This window comes from Indicator indicator, chromosome 4 (genome assembly GCF_027791375.1).
Source record: "Indicator indicator isolate 239-I01 chromosome 4, UM_Iind_1.1, whole genome shotgun sequence".
Lineage (NCBI taxonomy): Eukaryota > Metazoa > Chordata > Aves > Piciformes > Indicatoridae > Indicator > Indicator indicator.
Genome location: NC_072013.1, coordinates 2,881,041 through 2,903,872, shown reverse-complemented (window position 1 = coordinate 2,903,872; position 22,832 = coordinate 2,881,041). Strand labels below are relative to the sequence as shown.

The window sequence follows — 22,832 nt, the reverse complement described above, 5'->3', positions numbered from 1 at the left end:
TCAGCATCAGATGAATGCATGCAGTCATGTTAAGATATGACAGAACACTGTAATGGAGAGAACTTTTGAATAAGTCTTCAAATTATTATTTTCTTTGTAACTGAATTTGCCCACCAGGAAGAAATAGAATTAATTTTCTAATAGCTGTGTTAAGCTCTAGACTTTCTTTTTTTGTTTGTTTGTTTACTCTACTGTTTTGATAGACTTCCCCTTTTCCCATACTGATCAATCCTTGTGGAAGAAGGGAAAGAATTTTACCACTCAAGAGGTTCTGCAGGAAAATTACATTTCATATAGTCCTAGTTTACATTACCATTTGTGGAAACTCTCTAATGAAATAAGTAAGGAGAAAACTGCATTTCTAAACAAGAAATCCTTTAAAGTATTTTGGTGGGCATTTCCTTTCTGACTAATGGGTTTGAGTTGAAATCAGTTTACTTCATCAGTTCCAGGGGATAAGTGTATGTACTAACTCTTTGGAGTGTCCTGGAGCATGAAAACTTAACAATTATTGTACTGGGTTGTAAAGAAAGCTCCATGTCACCCATGTCCTGAACACTGACCAAAAGCAGATACTCAGGGCACAGGGTATGAATAGTCTTATATACAGAGATTGAATTAGAAGAGTCAAAGCTCTGCTGGAGCTGAAACTAGCAAGAGATGTGAAGGGTAACAAGAAGGACTTCTGTAAGTGGATGATCAGCAAAAGGGAAACCAAGAAAACTGAGATCCCCCTGCTCAGGAGGGCAAGCAACCTAGGGACAAAAGACATGGAAAAGGCCTCAATGCTTTCTTTGCTTCTTTGCACTTGTTTCTTCTTCTCCTTCTAGGTCTCTTAACCTAGTAGCACATCCTGAGGAAATGGAATGTCACCTGTAGAAGAAGATATATTAAAGTACTGAAGTATACTACATATTAAGAAATCTATGGGAGCAGACAGGATGCACCTAAAAGGGTGATGAGGAAGCTGGCCAATGTCATCATGAGACCACTCTTTCATCTTTGAAGGTCATAGTGATCAAGGAATCTTGATGATGTCTGAAAAAAAGGCAAACATCATGCACATCTTCCACTAAGGCCAAAAGGAAATACATGCTGGTGGCTGCTATGTAGTTATTTTTTTGTATGTAAGTCATTCTGTACCTTTGAACATCCTATTTCACATGCTATATGTATGACCAGGGGCAGAACAATTTTCTTTATTTTTTTCTATATTTCTATCTTAGTAATTTCTAGCATTCAGTTTACCTTTCTGCCCTCTGCTGAGCAGCTGGCAGGAATCTCAGGCACTTAGAAGTCCTCTGATTAGGAACAACAGTAGCCAGTAATTACAGCCTGTTCTTTCCCTCTTTCCCTTTAACAAGTGAATCTCTTCTGACTGCTGTTTTCTGAAATTTCACAGTCTCATTTGGACTTTCTTTCTGCCATTTATATACTCTTGGCTTAATGTTTCAGAAACACAGCTCTTCTCTGTCATACTTGGAGTACATTCTCCTCCAGTGCAGTTGGAGCCATTTGGTAGAGTAGCTGGCAGAAAGACCACATACTGACAGGTAGATCTGCCACAAAGAGTTAACCAGAATAAACCATTGTGATCCTTAAAGAACGCTTAGATGTGAGCTGAGACTGGGAAGACTTTTGAATTGATCATACTAAAAGTATGCCAATGTTTTTAGGAAAGTAGTATTTTTATTAGTAGTTGTCGGGGAAAAAAAGAGAGAAAAAAAAGGCATGAGATATTTTTTCACCAATGGAACTGTCTTTTGGATCCCAGGGCTAAAAGGCAAAACCGGGAGAGAAATCTGCACTATTTCTACAGAAAATAGAATATTGTAATGCTGAAGACATTAAACAGAAATCTAGGAATCCAGGCAAAGGCATAAACCAAAGAAAACATAGGAGTAAGGGGCATAAGAGGATAGAGAAAAGACAATTTATTTATGATTTATCTTACTACCTTTGGCTGAAAGATATCCTTAAAAGAGTTCTCATATTGTACTCTCTCTTCCATGAGTTATACAGTTAACATACTAGATTCTAGTGTCAAGTTTCAGTTCAGTTACCTTTACTGGCTCTTCAATCTCTGTATTTAACTGTCTCCTTATCTGTGAGACAAAACAGCTCAAACTTTCTTCTAAAAGACTGCCATTTAAAATGTTGCTTTTTCATTAAATAGGGTTATACTGAAGATAATTATTGTGTGCTTTGGTACTTCTGTTTTTATTGCAAAACAAGTTTAAAATACTTCAGTAAAATGACTCTGTAATGTTTTCTTTAGATCCAGACAGATCACATTTATTTTCTTGAGATCCTGAGAGAATTAGTCTTATTTTAGAATGTATCAACAGCTCATCATCTATGTTGAGATTTAAATTGTAATGAATTTACTTACCATAGTGCTAGCAGTCACACTTGGGTTTTGCAAAATACTGGATTGACTTGGATAAAGTATTAGAGCACTGACTGTATTACAAAATCTTAAAGAGAAGCTGTTGACATAAAATGGGCTTTTTTTCAGACGGGATAATTTTTAATTATTGAGTAAAACAAGATTGTTTTCTACTTTCTAAAGTTTTGGCTACCTTTTAACAGATACCTAAGAGTGGGAAACAAGCTGCATTACTATTAGCAGCTTCACTACTAAATTTGCTAGGCTTTTTTGAGGCTTTTTAATGTGTTTCCTGTGAACTCGAGGATGTGTAATGGCTAAGCCAAGCAGGATACAAAAGCATGTTCGAAGGTTTTGAGGAACTGGGATTGTATTTCATGCTATCCATCCCTTGACAGATCAGCATTTAGTAGTAGTCTCACTGTGCTACTTGTGAAATTATTCTGTCACAGCTGGTGATGAAGACAGATATATTTTGTTGTTTTTTTTTTAACCTACTACCGAAAATGTTCCAGTTTTACAAAAATAATCACCTTTTAAAGACTATTTTGAGGTTCTGTAAAACCATGCTATGGAAAAATATAATATTTTATTTAACATATCTATGTTAACATCCTGTATGAGTCAGATTTGTGAGTTTCTTAGCCAATACCAACAGAAAACACATTATTAGCTCTTTGCAGAATATTCTGTAGACAACTGCTTAGTAGTTACAGTATTTTGTAATATTTAAACCTTTTCTTTCCTTTTACAGTTATACTAGTAAACTCTGTTTCTCAATTCAGGGGAAGGTTGTTGCATGCTTCTGAAGTGTAATGAGTTGGAAATTCAATGTCAAAAGAAAACAATGTAATGAAAACTGACTGCAGTAGCAATTCAAAATTCAGTAGACTGTAACACTTAAAGAATCAGTCTGTCAAACAATGTAAAAATCCTTGCTTAAAATAGTGTAAAACGGTTTTTGCTATCAAGTTGATCAAAATTAGTAATTTCCACAGACAAGGAAGAGATAAAAATTAGTTTGTAATGCCATATCACCGTTGTCTTTTGTGACAACGTGCAGTATCTCACTTCAGTAAAACTCTTCTTAGCATCTGCAAAAGAACATTTAAATGGCGTGCTTTCTGAAATCTATTAAATAATGTAGCAACCTACTGATTTGCTGCTAAATGGAAGGTAACATTCAGAAGAGCCAGTATCTCCTCAGAATCCAGCAAGAAGCAGGAGGTGATCACAAATTCAGCAAGAATAAGCTCCCACATTATGGATTGGTGTTTTCTGTTTGCTATATATCAGCAAGTAGCCAACCTGAATTCTTGCCTGTCAGTTTGACATTGTCCATATGCACCTCAGTACATAGGAAAAGGATATGCTAGAGCCAAGAGCTTACTTTCAGCACAGAATTGTCCCAAATGCTGACCTGCACATTTTTATTTTGAAAGGCTCTAGTATTTCTTTAATTTGTCAGGGCTGGGCCAGTTTTGACCTATATTTTATGTTATTCTTTTGGACTGTATGTAGCTATGTAGTTCATCTAGTAAATTCAGAAGTATTTTTTTACTCTAAGAGTCACTTTGCTATGTGAGTCTTTCCCTCTCCTATCAAGTTGGTAATACTAGCATTAGACACTAGGTGGTAATCATCTTCTGGTAAGCTCCGTATGAGTTTCACTATGCCTTTTACAGCTAATTTTTGCACCACTGAAAGACTATGATGCATTTATTTCATAATAATAATATTTTTAAAACATGATAGCTTAAGATTTGGTTAGTTTGTGTGGGGTTTAGTCATACTGAAGAAAATTAGAAGTTAGTGTGTTAATAATTTACCTAAGAGAAGACAGTATTCTAAATTTGTATATGGCAATGTTCTTCAGTAGGCTGTTGTGCACTGAAACGATCATGTGTAAAAGTATGATTCTCTGGGGCAAAATCTACTGTATATAACAAATGAGATTTTAAACTAAGTACTACATACTTGGTACATCTTTCTTCCCAGAGCAGATTTAGGAAATCTAATGTAGCATGACTAATTAATCTATTAGGCACTGGAATAAACAATGTAAATGAACAGTTTAATATTCATAATTAGGCAATTTTACAGTACAGTATGTATTTTCTCATGGAAGGGGTTCATTGGTTAAAAAACAGGGGTTGTTTTTTGTTGAGGAATTCAGGTGTGTGAAGTTTAGAAGTATTAAGAAAACATTCACTGTTGTTATATTATGCAGAGCAATCATTCGAGTTGCCTGTCAGAGTATTTGGAAAGAGGATGTCTGCTTCCATGAAATGACATGATCAAGGACCTTCTCACAGGGAGGTGATAAACAAAACATACAGAGATACAGACAGATAGTAATGACAAGAAAACAGCCTGGCCAGTCACACTAACTAATGGGCTATCATGAACTGGAGGCATGACTTCAAAGAAGCACCAACCTGGACTTTGCAACTGATAAGGATGCAGATGTGGGGATCCTGGGTATTGGGATGGGGGATTCATTGTAATACATTGTGCAGGGAATGGATAAATAGAGAACCATAAAAGGCATCAGCTACATGTGAAATGGCACTGGTCAATAGGTTTGACTGTGCCCTGTGCCTGATCACTGTAGTTTGTGCTATCTTCTTAGTAAATCCTCATAACATTATCTATTATCAATAGTCACAGTTGCAGCTATGTTATATTTTGCTGAGACATAACATTTACATATCATATGAAATCACATTTTTATATGGTATGAGCCTTAATGAAAAGAAAGTATAGATTAAATTAGAGGAAGGGGAGGAACACAGCAAATAAAAGGATCAGTTTATTGGACTGCAAGGCTGCTGCTGCTAAGATGGTGAAAAGCCAAAAATAAAAGGAATAAAAGGAAGTCTCTCACAAGTAATCCTTAGTTTATCTGTTTTGAAATATTTAACACCTAGCACCTGTACATTTCATAGGATTGATTAAGAATGTGTGGGGATAATGTTCTTTGGCACTGAACCTTGCAAGGCTTATGGAGCTACCTGTGCCCAGTTGCTTGCAAATGTCAGTACAGAGGAGTGCCTGTGAAGGATCCTGCCAAAGCTGTATCTCCCAGTCTCCCACCTGCAGCTGCGACCAGTAAAGTATGCCCCATGAAGAGAATATGAGTAAGACAAAAATGCAGTGACGCTATCCTGGAATACTCTCCCAGTAACTGTTTGTAGTTCATGAACTTCCTGAGCCTGAAAATTTTTATTTTATATGCCCAGATGTGTTTTTATTCCATGAATCTGTCCAGTCACTTTAGAATCCAGTATATGTGCAATTTCCTAGGGTACTGACCCATCTCAGAAAAGGCTGGAAGGAACGTGTTTCATTTTTCTGTCACCCAGGTTCCTAGCCAGTTTACCAATGCAAATCACTGTTGATCTAATTTCATATTAATATGCTTGCCTGTATGTGAGGGAAAGCTAAGTGAACACCCAAACTGTCCAGCCACTTCCGCCAACATCTAGCAGCGAAAAAAGGTTTGACTATGCCAGTTAAATCTACCATCAGAGTCCTCATGCAGTTGATCCCATCTCTTACTCTAGAGCTAAACATTTGTCTTTGTTTACCACTCTGGTCTGCACTATTTTTTTCTAGTTGGGCAACTCAGGTGATAGGCACAGCTGTTTAGCCTGATTGGTGCTTGTTATAATAACCAGAGAATGAAGGGGAGAAGCAGTCGTGATCAGTGTTGTTCAAAGAGGTGCTCCCTCCCACCAATCTCTCACAGATGACTGACAGGCAGGACACCTTTCTGCTGGTACCCTGTCTTGATGAATAGAGTCTTATGCCTGGGAAACAAATCAACCCCGAAGAACCTCACAACAGACCACAAACTCTTGAGAGGCTAAATGTAGTTGTAAAAGTATTTTTTTTAAAGATCAGTGCTTTCTAAAGTAAGGTATTAGATCATAACTTACATACTTCTTCTTGCTACTTTAAGGACATTTGCAGTGCAACAGGATTCATCAGCAATGAGAAAGAAAGCTTTCAAGTGATTTACCAAGGAAGCCACAGAACAATCGAAATATTTTGTCTTTAGACCACATCTACATCTATAAGCTCTCACTCTTAATAGTTTTTTTGCTAGGTAGTGTATACTGTCAGTGGTAGTTATCAGATGAATAGGTGTGACTGAAGTGGATGTATATCTCTCCTACATTTTCCTCTGGATTTTTTTTTTTTTGCTTTAATTCAAGACATTAATAGAAATAAAATAAACAAACATATGTCAGCAGAGGCTTCTGAGATTTAATTATGGCTTGCCTAACATTAAAATAGAGGGTTGTTACCTGGATAGTCAAGAACTATAATCTGTATAGTTAGTAGTGCTTTATGTTTAAAAGTAAAGCTCTTATTATTCTAAAGCTGTTATTATTCTAATCTTGATTTATTAGTGTAATATTTCTGTGAAATTATTTTATTTTTATTTTTACCTTGTGCCATCATTTGACCCCAGCTGACAGCTATGCACCACACAGCTACTCACTCACACCTCCATGCATTAGGATGAATTATTTGAAGAGTAAAGTGAGAAAACTCATAAGCTGAGATAAAGACAGTTTGATAAGTAAAGTAAAAGCCATGCAGGCAAGCAAAGCAAAACAAGGAATTAAATCAGTTACCATCAACAAGCAGGTGTTCAGCCATCTCTAGGAAAGGAGTGCTCCAATAAGTGTAATGGTTACTTGGGAAGACAAATGGCATCACTCTGAACATCCTCCACTTCCTCATTCCCCCTTTTTATATACTAACTCCCCATGACATCACATGGTATGGAACATCCCTTTGGTCAGCTGTGGTCAGCTGGTCCTGGCTGCGTCTCCTTTCAACTCCTTGTACACTCACAGCCTTCCAGCTAGTGGGGTAGTATAATAAGAGTAGGCACCAGCCACCCCAAAAAGTTTCTTGGTGCATTTATCACAGAATCATGGAATGTTAGGGGTTGGAAGGGACCTCAAAAGATCATCTAGACCAACTGCCCTGCCAGAGCAGGATTACCTATACCAGATCACACAGGAACACATCCAGGCAGGTTTTTAATATCTCCAGAGAGGGAGACTACACAACCCCCCTGGACAGCCTGTTCCAGTGTTCCATCACCCTCTGTGAAAAAATTTTTCCTCATGTTTACATAGGACTTCCTGTGCCTCAACTTCCACCCATTGCCTGAGGAGCACATTAACACAGTTGGTAAGCTTGTAATCTTTATATGCAGTCAGAAAGGGCTACAATAAAGTTAGTCTGTTTAAATTACTTTCAATTTTCATCCATCATAGACTGTTCTGGTTCAGAATTTTCTCATTATGTCTTCTTTTCACTCTGAAGAATTACTGTCCTACAGCCTTCTACACTCCACTGGTGCCTGATGGTCCCCAACCATTAATGATCCACAGACTCACATTTGTGAAACAGAGACCAAAGAACTGGTTTGTTTTCTTTTTTGTGAAGTTTTAAATTTCTTCAGAGTTGCTCGAAGAGACAATTCAGAGTTTAGATTGAGGGAGGACACCAGGCAAAGCAAATCACGTAAGGAAACTGAGATAGAAATGAGGCAAATACGGAAACATTGTCAGAAAGGCATGTAATAGAAATATTGGAGCAGAACTGGAATTGTGTTGGACTTTCTAATCTTAAATTGTATTCACAAAAAGATACTAACTGCCAAATTTTTGTTTCTCTAGGAGGTTTATGGAGACTCATCTAAGAACAATTCCAAGTGATGCTTTTTCCAATCTCCCCAACATCTCTAGTATGTAAGTTCTGTTTCTGATATTATTTAATTCTTCCATGAAAAAAAAAATTACTTTTCTTCTCCAAAATTCTGTCTTTGTGTAAAAAATCTTCAGAAATGAAAACATTTTTGCACCTTTGTTACCTCACCACTTACATTTTAGAACCACAGGTTTATAACTGGCTCTAGGAAGGCATTTTTGGACAGTAGCATACCTTGATTGAAGTAGATGTGATAAATAAGGCTATAAAACTTTTTTGGTTTTTTTTCTTATGCAGTTTGCAAAATATGAGAATTGGTTTCAACCATAACAAATGAACATATTCTATTGCTCATCCTAGCTAAGTTTTTTCCAGTTCCCAGCATGATTTCAAACTCATTTCATTGGAGATCCTGTGGCATTTCTAGACTAGTGATGACTTTGACCAAAACATTAGTGTTTGTGTGATGTGAGAGGGATTTACAATGTGTCACTTCCTTTGTATGTAAACACATGGATACAATTCCTAAATGCACAGCTGTCCTCTACCTATGTGCCTCATGTCAGCATTTGTCCCATTGAAAGTAGCTAGCTACCCTGCACTGCACTGTTCCTTGATGTTAACAGACTTGAAATGAAGTTGTCCCACTTTTATTTCTTCTTGGTGATTGACCCATAATATATCATCCTGTGCACGGCTACTCAATGCAAAGAGCTCCTCTGCCATCTCCCAGTTCACTGCCTAGAATCAGTGAGTCATAAAAATTAGAAGGGACCTCAGGAAACATCCAGTCCACCACCTGCTTAAAGTTGGGCCAACTGTAAGGTCCAGCCAGACTGCTCAAGGCTTTATCCAATCTGATTCTCAACTTCATCTGTGTCCATTGGTAACTAAACAAACCACCTCATTTAGGAAGTCCCACGATTCTTATTCGGCCTTTCATTACTAATGTAGCAATGTTACCTTTGGCATTCCTTGCAAGTCTCAACTCCAGCTGAGCTTTGGCTGAATGGCTGAGATGGACTACTACTTAAAAATTCATGAAATGAATCTTTGGGGAAACATGGAGGTCTGCCTCATCTTATAGTTTCATCCAGATGTATTGAAGTAATTACTTTATAAAATCCTTATAAACAATGTTTCTTGAATATCTGCAGCCTCATTTACCATTTCAGTTTAATCAGATAGATAATATATTGGAGGGATATTCCTCATACGATGTACAATATCGTATATAAACCTGATAAATATTGTTCAAAGCAGTTCATTAAATGTAGGATGCTAACTCTTCTTCAGCTTTCAGTGACACACAATCCATTGCCTAGATGCTTTTCAGATTTTAAAATTCTTGAATTGTAGTATTTATGAATTTGTAAAAGCATAGGTGTTTATCTGAAGAATTCATTGAACCTTTCTCTAAAAGATGTTTAGCCTCCAAAAAACTTATGGAGGCTTAAAAGCCAAGGTGTATTCACACTGCCTGTCTGTAGATCACTTAGCACCCTCTTAGGCTGGCACTTTACCATCTAGTGTTTCCCCATGGGCATCAGGAGTTAGTGAACAGTCTTTTGTTTATAATGGTTAGTAGTAAAGTGATAACAGATAACCACTCTGTTACTTGCATGCTTTGATCACGTTTTAATTGAAGAGGAAAGTCAAAATTGCAAAGACTTTATGGCTTTGATGAGATGTATAGGTGCTTTTAAACATCTTAAGATAGTATGGTGTCATCAATGTCAGTTTATTTGGTACCAGAGAAGACAAATGTCAGTATCTTTCCCCAGTTGAGTAGCTGAATATGGAGTTTTACCTTCCCTCTGCTCCACGCTTATGTGCAGGAAAATAGCACGGATAGAATTGAATATAGCAGTAACCTACCTAAAATCATGATGTGACAGCATTGCACTCTCCTGTTGTACAATACCTTCTGGATTACCACATTTCTTTTTCTCTTATTAATTTTTAAAAAGCCTTTGAAGAATAGAGAGTGGTTTAAATCTGAATACTGCCAATGTCCTCCTGGCTTATAGCTTTACTACCACTACAAATAATGAAATCTTTGCTTTCTTGATGCAATCTTTAAGGAACCAGTACCTGAACTTTAACTACAGCTCTTGTGTGTATATCTTGGCCTCTAATGTACTACATGTCTCATTTGCCTCTCTTAGCCCATAATTTCCATCAGCAATGAAAACTACCATTCCTTGCTTTGTAAACTCATCTAGAAAATGTTCTGAAGCGTGATAGAGACTGTGTTTATTGTTCCAAATACAGCACTTCATTTTGTTCTATGGTTTCTACTATATAATTTACACAAATAAACTTATTTTCCCTCTGTACTGAATAGAAAATGTAGTTGTCCTCTTTACGAACCTTGTTTAAACAAAAATTTTAAAGCTCCTGTTTGTCTTAAATGAATGCATGTCTATGCACTCTTGATAGTCAGAAGTAGAGATTGTTTTTGCTGCTTTGCCACAGGAATGAAACAAAAGGCATTACAACAAAATGCTCAAGTGTAAAGCTAATTCCTGTCAGAAATGCATCAGTGCACCGGGAAAAAAAAATTAAAAGAGGCTTTAAAAGGTATTCAGGATGCAAGAGAACTTTCTGGTTTACATCCTTAAAGTTGTAAATACATTAAATCTTTGTAGAAGGCTTTTGCCTGATTTCCTACTGATTTAGGGCAGGTTGAACACTCAGTATTTATGAAGTCAAGGGTATAGAATAGAATAGAATAGAATAGAATCAAGAAGGTTGGAAGAGACCTCAAGGATCATCGAGTCCAACCTGTCACCCTACACCTCATGCCTATCTAAACCATGGCACCAAGTGCCACGTCCAATCCCCTCTTGAACACCTCCAGGGATGGCGACTCCACCACCTCCCTGGGCAGCCCATTCCAATGGCCAACCACTCTCTCTGTGAAGAACTTTCTCCTCACCTCCAGCCTAAACCTCCCCTGGCGCAGCTTGAGACTGTGTCCTCTTGTTCTGGTGCTGGTTGCCTGGGAGAAGAGACCAAACCCCTCCTGGCTACAACCTCCCTTCAGGTAGTTGTAGACAGCAATGAGGTCTCCCCTGAGCCTCCTCTTCTCCAGGCTAAACAGTCCCAGCTCCCTCAGCCTCTCCTCATAGGGCTTGTGCTCAAGGCCTCTCCCCAGCCTCGTTGCCCTTCTCTGGACATGCTCCAGCAATTCAACATCTTTCCTAAACTGAGGGGCCCAGAACTGGACACAGTACTCAAGGTGTGGCCTAACCAGTGCTGTGTACAGGGGTACAATGACCTCCCTGCTCCTGCTGGCCAAACTATGCCTGATGCAGGCCAGGATGCCATTGGCTCTCTTGGCCACCTGGGCACACTGCTGGCTCATGTTCAGGTGGCTGTCAACCAGTACCCCCAGGTCCCTTTCCACCTGGCTGCTCTCCAGCCACTCTGACCCCAGCCTGTAGCTCTGCATGGGGTTGTTGTGGCCAAAGTGCAGCACCCGGCACTTGGACTTGTTGAATGCCATCCTGTTGGACTCTGCCCATCTGTCCAGCCTGTCAAGGTCCCTCTGCAGAGCCCTTCTACCTTCTAACAGATCAACACCTGCTCCCAGCTTGGTGTCATCTGCAAATTTACTGATGATGGACTCAATCCCCTCATCCAGATCATCAATAAAGATATTGAACAGGATGGGGCCCAGCACTGATCCCTGGGGGACACCACCAGTGACAGGCTGCCAGCTGGATGTGGCACCATTCACCATCACTCTCTGGGCTCGGCCCTCCAGCCAGTTCCTAACCCAGCACAGAGTGCTGCTGTCCAAGCCACAAGCTGCCAGTTTGGCCAGGAGTTTGCTGTGGGGGACAGTGTCAAAGGCCTTGCTGAAGTCCAGGTAGACTACATCCACAGCCTTTCCCACGTCCACCAGGCTGGTCACCTGAGCATAGAAGGAGATCAGGTTGGTGAGGCAGGACCTGCCCTTCCTAAATCCATGTTGGCTGGGCCTGATTCCTTGGCTATCCTTCAGGTATGCAGTGATTGCCCCCAAGACAATCTGCTCCATGATTTTCCCTGGCACTGAGGTCAGGCTGACAGGCCTGTAGTTCCCAGGTTCTTCTGTCCGTCCCTTCTTGTGGATGGGTCTCACATTGGCCAGTTTCCAGTCTTCTGGGACCTCTCCAGTGAGCCAGGACTGGTGGAAAATGATGGACAGAGGCTTGGCCAGCTCATCTGCCAGCTCTTTCAGCACCCTAGGATGAATCCCATCAGGTCCCATGGACTTGTGAATATCCAAGTGACTCAACAAGTCTCGAACTAATTCCACATGGATTTCAGGAGTACAACACTGCTCCTTGACCCCATCAACCAGCTCAGGAGGCCAGTTATCCTGAAGTCCTCCTGCCTTACTGTTGAAAATGGAGGCAAAGAAGGTATTTAGAATCTCAGCCTTCTCCTCATCCTTAGTTACAATGTTACCCTCCACGTCCAATAAAGAGTGGAGGTTCCTCTTGCCCCTCTTTTTAGCATTAATATATTTATAAAAATGCTTTTTGTTGTCTTTCACAGAAGCGGCCAGTTTAATTTCTAACTGTGCTTTTGCCTCTCTAATTTTTCTTCTACATGATCTAGCAACATCCTTAAACATATCACTAGTTGCCTCCCCCCCTTTCCAAAGGCGATAAACCCTCTTTTTTTCCCTTAAATCCTTCAGGAGCTCCTTGCTCATCCAGGCCGGTCGTCTTCCCTGCCGGCTCGTCTTACGGCATGTGGGAACTGCCAGTCCCTGTGCCTTTAGGACCTCCTGTTTGAAGTAGGTCCAACCATCCTGGACCACTTTCTTCTTAAGGGCTGTTACCCAGGGAACTTTCCGAATAAGTTGCCTGAACAACCTGAAATTTGCCCTCCGAAAGTCCAAAGTGAGGGTTCTGTTACTGCTCCTCCCTATCTCCCTGCATATTGAAAACTCCACTATCTCATGGTCGCTGCACCCTAGACAGCCTCCAACCATCACATCTCCCACCAGCCCTTCTCTATTTGAGAACAGCAGATCAAGCAGAGCCTTGCCCCTGGTAGGTTCACCTAAGAGCTGCATCAGGAAGTTGTCATCCATGCACTCTAGGAACCTTCTGGACTGTCTCCTCTCTGCTGAATTAAGTTCCCAGCAGATGTCTGGTAGGTTAAAGTCCCCCACAAGGACAAGGTCTGATGATCTTGAGACAGCTTCCATCTGCTTATAGAATATCTCATCGGCCTCCTCATCCTGGTTGGGTGGTCTATAACAGACTCCAACCAGGATGTCAGTTTTGTGTGGCCTCCCTCTGATTTTAACCCATAAGCATTCAATCCTTTCATCTGCAACCTCGAGTTCTGAGGCATCAAAAGATTCCCTAATATACAGGGCCACCCCTCCTCCTCTTCTCCCTTGCCTGTCTCTCCTAAAGAGCTTATAACCCCCCAGTGCAGTACTCCAATTGTGAGAATCGTCCCACCACGTTTCTGTAATGGCAACTACATCATAGTCTTCCTGGTGAACCAAGAGTTCCAGTTCCTCTTGTTTGTTGCCCATACTGCGTGCATTGGTGTACATGCACTTCAGCTGGGCTGCTGATTTCACCAGTTTGTGTGGTCCTCCCTCCTTTCCAGGGAGACTGGTTTCCACACCCACCCCCTTCAGACCTAGTTTAAAGCCCTCCCAATGAGTCCTGCCAACCCCAGTGCCAGCACCCTCTTACCCTTTCTAGATAAATTCAACCCATCTTGGTCCAGCAGGTCAGGTGCAGTAAGAGTTGCCCCGTGATCAAAGAAGCCAAAATTCCGCTGCTGGCACCATCTCCTAAGCCAACTGTTGATGGTGTGGGTTTTCCTGTTCCTCTCAGTGTACACCACAGCTGCTGAGGGAACTGAGCAGAACACCACTTGAGCTCCTGCCCCGTCAATTGATTTCCCAAGGGCCTTAATTTCCTTTTTAATCTTCCTGGTGCTGCTCTTTTCAATTTCTTCACTTCCAGCCTGAATTACCAGCAATGGGTAATAGCCAGAGGGCTGGATTAGTTTAGGTAACCTCTGGGTGATGTCCTTCACCCGGGCCCCAGGTAGGCAGCACACCTCCCTATGGGATGGGTCAGGACGGCATATGGGTCCCTCTGTTCCCCTCAAGAGAGAGTCTCCAATAACTATAGCCTTTCTCTTTTTCTTTGTAGCACTGGTCCTTAAGGTTTGGGGGGGCTGCTTCGTCTTTGGTATCTCCTTGATCGGTTCCTCTACAATACTCTCATCCACATTGCCCTCAGCCTGCAGAGTCTCATAGTTATTGCTCAAGGGCAGCGGGGGAGGGGAAGAGGGTCGGGGTGCATTCCCTTTGCTTCCCCTGACAGGGACCCGTATCCACCCTCCACTGCTCCCCTCAACTGGAGAGGGTTTCAAAGCCTGTTCCCACATATCCAACTCCCTTTCACATTCTCGTATGGTCCTGAGCCTTGCTACCTCCACTTTCAGCTCAGCCACTTCATCCTTCAGCTCAGCTACCAAATTTATGAGACAATTCACCTGGTCACACCTGACACAGGTGTCTTCTTCACCCTCCACACCAAGTGCCAGGCTTGAACACTCACTGCAGCCAGAAGCCTGAACACCAGCATGCTTGCAGAGAAACTCAGTCTGAGAACCTACTGCATGTTTAACATCCTTTGTCCGAGTTGCTACCATGGTAGGTACCTGCAGACAAGAGATCTTAAGATCAGAGATTTTATTGAGGGTTGTGTTGTTTTTTGTTTTTTTTTTTTTTTTTCCCCTGTACCCTGTCAGCTGACCTGGCACGTGCAACCAGGCAAGAAGCCTAGGTAGGGTAGAAACAAATAGCTTTGTAAAAGCTATATTACTGCAGAAGGAGAATCTATTGTTCATGTAATCTCTACTATTTACTTTTCTGGTATCTTTTCAAACACTTGAATACATCTCCAAAGCAGCCAATAAAAAGTACAACTCATGTTTGATGAGTTAAAGTTCATTCAGGTAATGTTTTTGGGCTTCAGTCTGGAGAGCACATAATTTCCTTGGAACAGTTAGTGGTATTAGTCATTTGTTGGTTATTAGACGGGCCACAAAGTATTCTTTCCAACTTCTTAAAACTTTTTAAATGTGTTTAAGTATCCATTAAAAGACATAAATATTTCTGTTCTTTAAAATTTCAACAAAAATAATTTGGTTCATAATTGGTTATATTAAAAAGCTTTCCTTAGTTAAATGATCATATTTTAATTTGTTATTTACTACTATTACTCTTAATACTGTCATAGGAAAAATGGAAATAATGTTAAAAATCTGTTTTAAGGAACAATCTAATTCAAATTGATGTAGATCACCCATTGGCTCTTTTTAAGTTAAGTATGACTCTAGGTCTTTGTAGGTCTACTTTCCTCCTTTGCAGGAGGAAAGACATATTATATAGTCCCTTTATTATTACATTTTATTTGCTTTTGACATCTAAAATTGATGTCAGTTGAATTTTGTGCATTTCAAATAGTGATCAACTTGGCCAGGGTATGTGTTAGTAACTTTGATCAAGAAAATAAAAATATAGTACTTATATATTGATAGTAATATCATCATAATAACTAACATAAACTGCATACAAAACATTAAAATTATTTTAAAATATCTACAGATTCAAAATAGTATTAAAAAATACGATTGAACTGTAAATAAAACACAGCATTCAGCATTAATAACATTTAAAACCAAGAGCTATTTTGAAGGACAGACTCAGATATTTTAACCCAAAATAGTAGCAATTCAATTACTCTGAAAATCTGCACTAGTCAGTGGTATTGCAACTTTATTGACACTTCAAAACCTTTAAGAGTAGTTCCAGTATTATCATTTTGCTAATGATGGTGGAGAAACTCTACAGAGCTATTTTCTCATCTTGTTCAGTGGATCACTGGCTGTACAAATGCACCTCAGTCTAAACATTTCTTAAGCTTGCTATCTCGTTTTGCTTCTGGGCTACACTGATACACCATTTATAACATTCACTGTATGGTTAGATAAATTCATGTTAGAGCACCTTCTTTTCCTCAACAATATCAGAGAATCAGTCACCCTGATGATCTGCAACAGAGTGATGGTCCAAGGACCATCTTTATTTCTTTCCTTCCTTTTTAGTTCTTTAGTGTAAATAAATAGTCCAATTGTTCTGAAGGGTAGATCTCAGAGAATTCCAAGGTGATCTTAAGTGAGGAAAAGGAAAGAAATATGATTGTGAAATGTAAATGTTTCATTTTGCTGCTTAATAGCTCTGCTGTGTGCGGGTTTTTTGTTTAACTGTATTCTGTAGTATAGTGTACATCTAAAATATCAGTCAAAACCCTCTTAAAAGTTCCTCCCTCAGAGAGTGTCTGTGTGTTTGGCAGCATTGTGGCAGTTCAACGAGGAAAAAGTTGAGAGGAAAATTAAAGTGACATGATGGGCACTAGCCATGGCTTGTCAAGTTCTGAGACTTGTTTCTTTTTCTGTTTGCTGATGTTTAGCTACATCTCCATAGATGAAACACTTCAGTGTCTGGAGGCCCATTCCTTCAGCAGTTTGAATAAAGTCACTCATATGTAAGTACTGCAATTAAATGAGTACAATGATAAATTTGGAGATATGTGAATATAACATACATGTTGATAAGTTTAAGTTGTCATTCTTGTTTCTTTTGTAGATAGATATTCCTTTTCTCATTTCCTTTCCCTGTAATGCAGTCAGTTTCTCTTTTGACGTGTGCTTTCTTTCCCTACATCTCTGACATTTCTCTGGATCTCTGATGACTGACCGTGTTCTCCCCTGGGACTGACAGACAGAGTGTCTACATTTATCCTGTATCAGGGGCTAAAATGTCAGTTACTCTATCACACAATGACCCCTCCCCAGCATCAAAGGGGAATCAGGAAATGGAGAGAAGAGCTATGGGTTGAAATGAAAAGAGATTTAAAGAGATAGTCAAATTAATACCAACGTCAATACAACATACATAAAGGTATACTCAAGACTAACAAAAGTGCTGCCGTCACAATATCCAGGAAGGCAGTCCTGAAAAGCAGGAGAGAGAAGAGAGGCAGGATAAGGATAAGCCCAAGAAGGAAAGTCTCCTCACCTCAGCAAATTTTCTTCTTTATGCTGAGTGTGATGTTGATGGTATGGGATACACCTGTGAGCCAACTCTAGCCAGCTGTCCTGGCTAACTCGTAACTGCTAAGAGCCTGTAGCTTATGGCTGGCCTGTGATTCTACCCAAGTAAAACCAGGACACAGAGCCATAAGCAGAGTCCAGTATCCTTAGATCTAGTTCAGTCCAGTAATATGCTCCTGTAATAGTCCTGAAGTGGTTTCAGAGAAAGGCTTTGATGTGAGAGGACTACTTATTCATAGATTTATAGAATGATTTAGGTTGGAAGTGACCTAAAAGATTATCTAGTTCCAACCCCACTGCCATGGGCAGGGACACCTTTCACTAGACCAGGTCGTTCAAAGCCTTATGCAGCCTGGCCTTGAACACCTTCAAGGAGGGGGCATTCATGACCTCCCTGAGCAACCTACTCCAGTGTCTCACCACCTTCACTGTAATGAATTTTTTCCTAATATCCAGTCTAAATCTACACTCCTCAATCTTAAAGCTGTTCCCTCTCATGCTATCACTACAAGCCATGAAGCTCCAGCACACAAAGAGCTACCTCTACCACTCAGAAGTGCTTACCAGGTTTTAAAAACTGTTTGGAAATAAGGCATGTGTATTATTTAATTGGAGAATATACAGGCACCTGTCAAATTAGGCTGTTGCACATAAGCTGTAAAAGAAAGTTACCTACAAATTAGAACTTTTACTGAATGGCTTCAACAACTCCTCTGACTTGTTAACTCTTATCATTGTTGGGTTTGACTTACTTTGCAAAGAATAAAATTATTCAACGATAGATGTATAACTTGTCCTATGCATTTGTTTAATGTTCTCCATTTGTATAGTATTTTCCAAGTATTAGTGCTAAAATAATATTGGGTAAAGTTTATCATAAGCTATTTTAAGGGAGGTTGATGTTACTCAAACATATTTGAAATAAGTCTTTTCATAGAGTTTTATTTTCACAGGTTGTTTTTTATGGACTTTTCATACAGTGCAGTTTTATGTAAATAATCTTTTTACCCTAATTTAAAATTATACACACAGGTTAATTTTAAAAACATTTGTTTTTAAACATAAGAACTTCTTAGGAGAAAATCTAGTGTTTGTGTCAGGGAGGAACTAACTGGTTTAGCTTGAGTCAAGTGTCATGTGAGTAGGCATCCTGCATTCACCATCATCCCTGTATGCCAAGTCTGTTAGTGTGCTTCAGCTTTGATCTTCAGTGTTCCATTTTCTTGGTACTTACTCAGTTCATGTGTTTCTGTCCTGAGTTTCTGTTCCTTCCAGACCTCATCTCTCTTTAAGCATAGGTCATATTTTTATGAACCTATGCCTGTTGAGTGCCAAGCAACTTCTGGAAACTAAGGATACTGATCACCTGCTGCGTTTTAATGGGCCAGATGTCATTTTGATTGTAATTAATGGCAGAATTCCCAGCCTAGGAAGATGAAGATCAGGGCCAAGACTTTGTGTTTTGTTTTGGATTTTTTCCGCAATTGTGTTAAATTGGTTTTACAATGGTTTCTTTTTCCTTTTTTAAGTATGCCTGTGAGACAACATTTACAAATTCAGGACTGTCTCTCCTATACAATAGCATAAGTATTTATTTTTTTCCAGATATAATTGTGAAAGTGTGTGATTAGAAGCCAATGTTTGTGTGTAGTTGTCTTACTAGTAGACCTGCAGCTTAATAGCATTACAGTAAAAATAAAAAGCTTTTGAAATTAGGTCATTGTTTCTCAGGAAAAGATTCGTGTGGAAGGTACCCCAGAAATACTCTTGTTCTTTTCCTTTTCTCTGTATCTCTGCTCATTTTCCTCTAATCTCTCCCTACTCCTTTTTCCTTCTCACTCCAAAAGCTCTTTCCTCTTATACAAACACATGAAAAGCCTTATCAGCATTTGGGAACAGGGCCAAAGGTTACGGTTCAAGTGGCTTCCCTTCGTATGTGCAACGTCATGTGGATAGCTCATGGGGGACTGCTCTCCAGCTCTGCAATGAGCTGCAGTGGGTTGGAGCTAAGGGCCTGGGCAGCTCTACTGTTTACAGCTCTACCAGTTTACAGGCCAGGGCTGCACTTAGACATCTTATAGAATCAGTCAGGGTTGGAAGGGACCACAAGGATCATCTAGTTCCAAACCCCCTGCCATGGGCAGGGGCACCTCACACTACATCAGGCTGTCCAGAGCCTCATCCAGCCTGGCCTTAAACACCTCCAGGGATGGGGCCCCAACCATCTCCCTGGACAACCCATTCCAGGCTCTCACCACTCTCATGGGGAAGAACTTCTTCCTCACGTCCATTCTGAATCTCCCCACTTCCAGCTTTATTCCATTCCCCCTAGTCCTATCACTACCTGATATCCTAAAAAGTCCCTCCCCAGCTTTCTTGTAGGTCCCCTTCAGATACTGGAATGTCACAATAAGGTCACCTTGGAGCCTTCTCTTCTCCAGACTGAACAGCCCCAACTCTCTCAGTCTGTCCTCATAGGAGAGGTGCTCCAGCCCTCTGATCATCCTGGTGGCCCTTCTCTGGACACGTTCCAGCATGTCCATATCCCTCTTGTAATAGGGGCTCCAGAACTGGACACAGTACTCCAGGTGGGGTCTCACCAGAGCTGAGTAGAGGGGGAGAATCACCTCCCTTGACCTGCTGGCCTGATCTTGCAGAGCTAAGTCTTTGGATACAGTCAAGAGTCACAGAAAGGAGAGGTCATTTGATCACAGTATCTAAGAAGCCACTCCAGTACGAGACTGCAGACATTTAGGGGGGCTACTGTATACCTGCAGTGAATTTTAGGATGCTGGGACAAGTGCTGTGCAGAAAAATCGTGCTAGAAGCTGTAGTCTGGAGGTAGGGAATTGATTGTCAGGAGTTCAAGCCAGTTTTCCGGTGCTAGTGGTGCAAAGGCTTAGCAGTTGCATACAGATGAAATAACATGCATAATCTGGCTGTAGGGGAACAACAAAACATGGAAGTATATATATATATATATATGTGTGTGTGTGTGTGTGAGAGAGAAACCAAGGAGGCTATGGACAAAGTAACTCTAAGAAGGCAGAATAATGTCCCAAGCTATTACATGAAAAAAAAGAAGGATGATTTAAAACATTTCTGTTTTCTGAGTGCTAGAAGTGAAATTTAAAAATCAAGTTGTCATCTGGGTAGAAATATTTAAAGATATAAATGTGTATAGAGGATGCAAGGAATGAAGGCTATGTTATATTTTGCATCAGTTTAATGCAAAAAGATACATTATTCTCTATCTATACAGCTGAACATGGCTATATAGCAAAATGGTGTGTCCATTTCAAGTCACAGAGTGGAGTTAATTGAAGTGACCTGAGCTATCTTTTTGAACCATTGATGAGTACTGTAAAAGAGACATGGAAAAAAAAACCAACAACACAAAAAAACCCCCACAACAAAATACTGTTAAAGACATGAAGGAAGTAACCAGGAAAATAAGGAGGATATAAAATTCTAAGGTAAATAGATGGTTGTAAGCTAATAGGGTAATTATATATCAGTACTGAAAGTTTTGCTGAACTACTTCTTTTTACTCAACTTTGCAGACACAAAAATCTCGCCATGTTCAAAGAAATAGCCATTACCACAGGCTGTTACTTTTGATTTTAGGAACATTCAGATAAAAGATCCATAATAAAATTTCAGATGCTTCTTCCTTCCTTACTTAAAGTAGCCAATCTACAGGACAGCATCTATGCAGATCATCACTGTAAGACTGCTCAGAGTGCACAGCAGTCTTGAGTTAGTGCTGGCCAGTACTAAACATCATTGCAGGAATTATGTTCCTAAAATTTCATTCTAACATTGCTGATTTCTGTTATGATAAATAACTAAATATTAATAATGAATTATTAATGTGGCAATGTTCTTCCCTTTTTTACAGTGAAATTCGAAATGTTAGAAACTTGGATTACATAGATCCAGATGCCTTTAAGAACCTCCCACTTTTGAAATACCTGTAAGTATTTAGCACTTGTGACCTGTAGAGATGACTCCTTGGACTATAGCAGTTCTGTTTCTTCGCATTTCTTTTGGGAACAGATTGCAACATTTCCCCTTGTTGCTTTATTTTAATGAAAAGAAGCCAGCAAGGTTTGGGGTTGGAACTTTGACTGCTTCTGCAAGAAAGAAAAACATGTCCACAAATTCATCAGTAATTTTGCCATTCTTCTTATCTGTTAAATGACTTGAATATATTAATATTTCCTTGGCAAAATTCCATAGTGAGCTTTCTTCTTATGATAAGTGATGCCTGACTATATTTGTGTAGAGAACAGAAGGGAAAGGGACACAACAAAAATATACACTTTTATATTTTATAGAGGGTTTTAAAGCATACCTGTCAGCCAAATGTGACAAGCCCATCTACAGATACCTGATTTCATATGAATGCTATAGCAGAAAAAAATCCAGAAGAATTTCCCTGTGATCCCATGCAGTTTCTAAAGAGCAGCACAGGGTAACCAACTATGACATTTGGAAATTATAACAGGAAAGAGAGCTGAGAAAGAGAATACCTTCTCTGATTTTGTTTGGAAGACACTAGAAAAGGCTCTGTATGTTTATGTGTGTGTGTGTGTGTGTGTGTGTGTGGAAGAGGGGGAGAAAGGGGGTAGCAGTGAGAAGGGAAGATTTTTCCAGATTTGTCCTACAGATCTGAAAGGAATAAGGAGAAAGTAGTCAAAACAATTTCATTTCAGAAGAACAGTTTTAAAAATTGAGAACCATTTTCTCAAGTTATTTACACTCTATAGTTCAGAAATAAGGGCCATTAAGTGTATTTACATTTGAAGACAGTTTCCCTTTCTATGGCTATTTGAACAGCTCAGCCTCAAGACAGAGGATTGTCTGAACCAGCTTAATCTCAACAAGTGAATCCAGAGGTGTTTTCTTTTTTTCTCCCTATCCACCTCACAGGATACTTCCCTCTGCAGATCTGATTGTCTGTCTTATTACTCTGTTTTCCTATTTTTCACATTGTATAATTTATCATAAACATGGTATTTTGACTTTAATTGTTATTGCATGCTTATATTTTGGATAGTTGATTTTAAATCAATTGATTGACAATAGAGAGGACGAAATAACCATCCTGTATTATTGAAAGCTTTAAACACACAGTTTGTTGTTCAGTGACCCAGGACATGTCATTCTTTCTATTTCTTCTCTCTTTCAGTGGTATTTCTAATACCGGACTCAAAGCATTTCCAGACCTCACCAAAATCCACTCATGTGATGTGAACTTTTTGCTGTAAGTATCACACAGCTAGTTAGAATACTGCCATCCTCAGATCCCAAGAAAACCTAGAGTGAAGATCTGGTTTGGGGAATATCAAATAAGTCTGACAACACACTTTTCTTCAAGCTGTATTTCAATGATCATTACTGTGAGATCTGGAAAATGCCAGGTCACCTAGCGCTATACATTTGACCTGCATGAAAGACATGGACACACAAGCACATTTCTCTTTAATTACACAAAGCATGTGATACACAACTTCTACAGACCTTGTGCTTTTGTTTGTGTCATGGG

General features: G+C 39.7%; 1 protein-coding gene across 1 annotated transcript in view; it reads left to right on the top strand.

Moving 5' to 3' along the window:
• The window catches only part of TSHR (thyroid stimulating hormone receptor), a 53,719-nt gene that overhangs the window by 9,774 nt on the left and 21,113 nt on the right, over positions 1 to 22,832 (top strand). The window contains exons 2-5 of the mRNA XM_054400244.1: positions 8,095 to 8,166; positions 16,639 to 16,713; positions 21,183 to 21,257; positions 22,476 to 22,550. Of these exons, the coding sequence (XP_054256219.1) occupies positions 8,095 to 8,166; positions 16,639 to 16,713; positions 21,183 to 21,257; positions 22,476 to 22,550 (297 nt within the window). The remainder of the gene's footprint in view (positions 1 to 8,094; positions 8,167 to 16,638; positions 16,714 to 21,182; positions 21,258 to 22,475; positions 22,551 to 22,832) is intronic.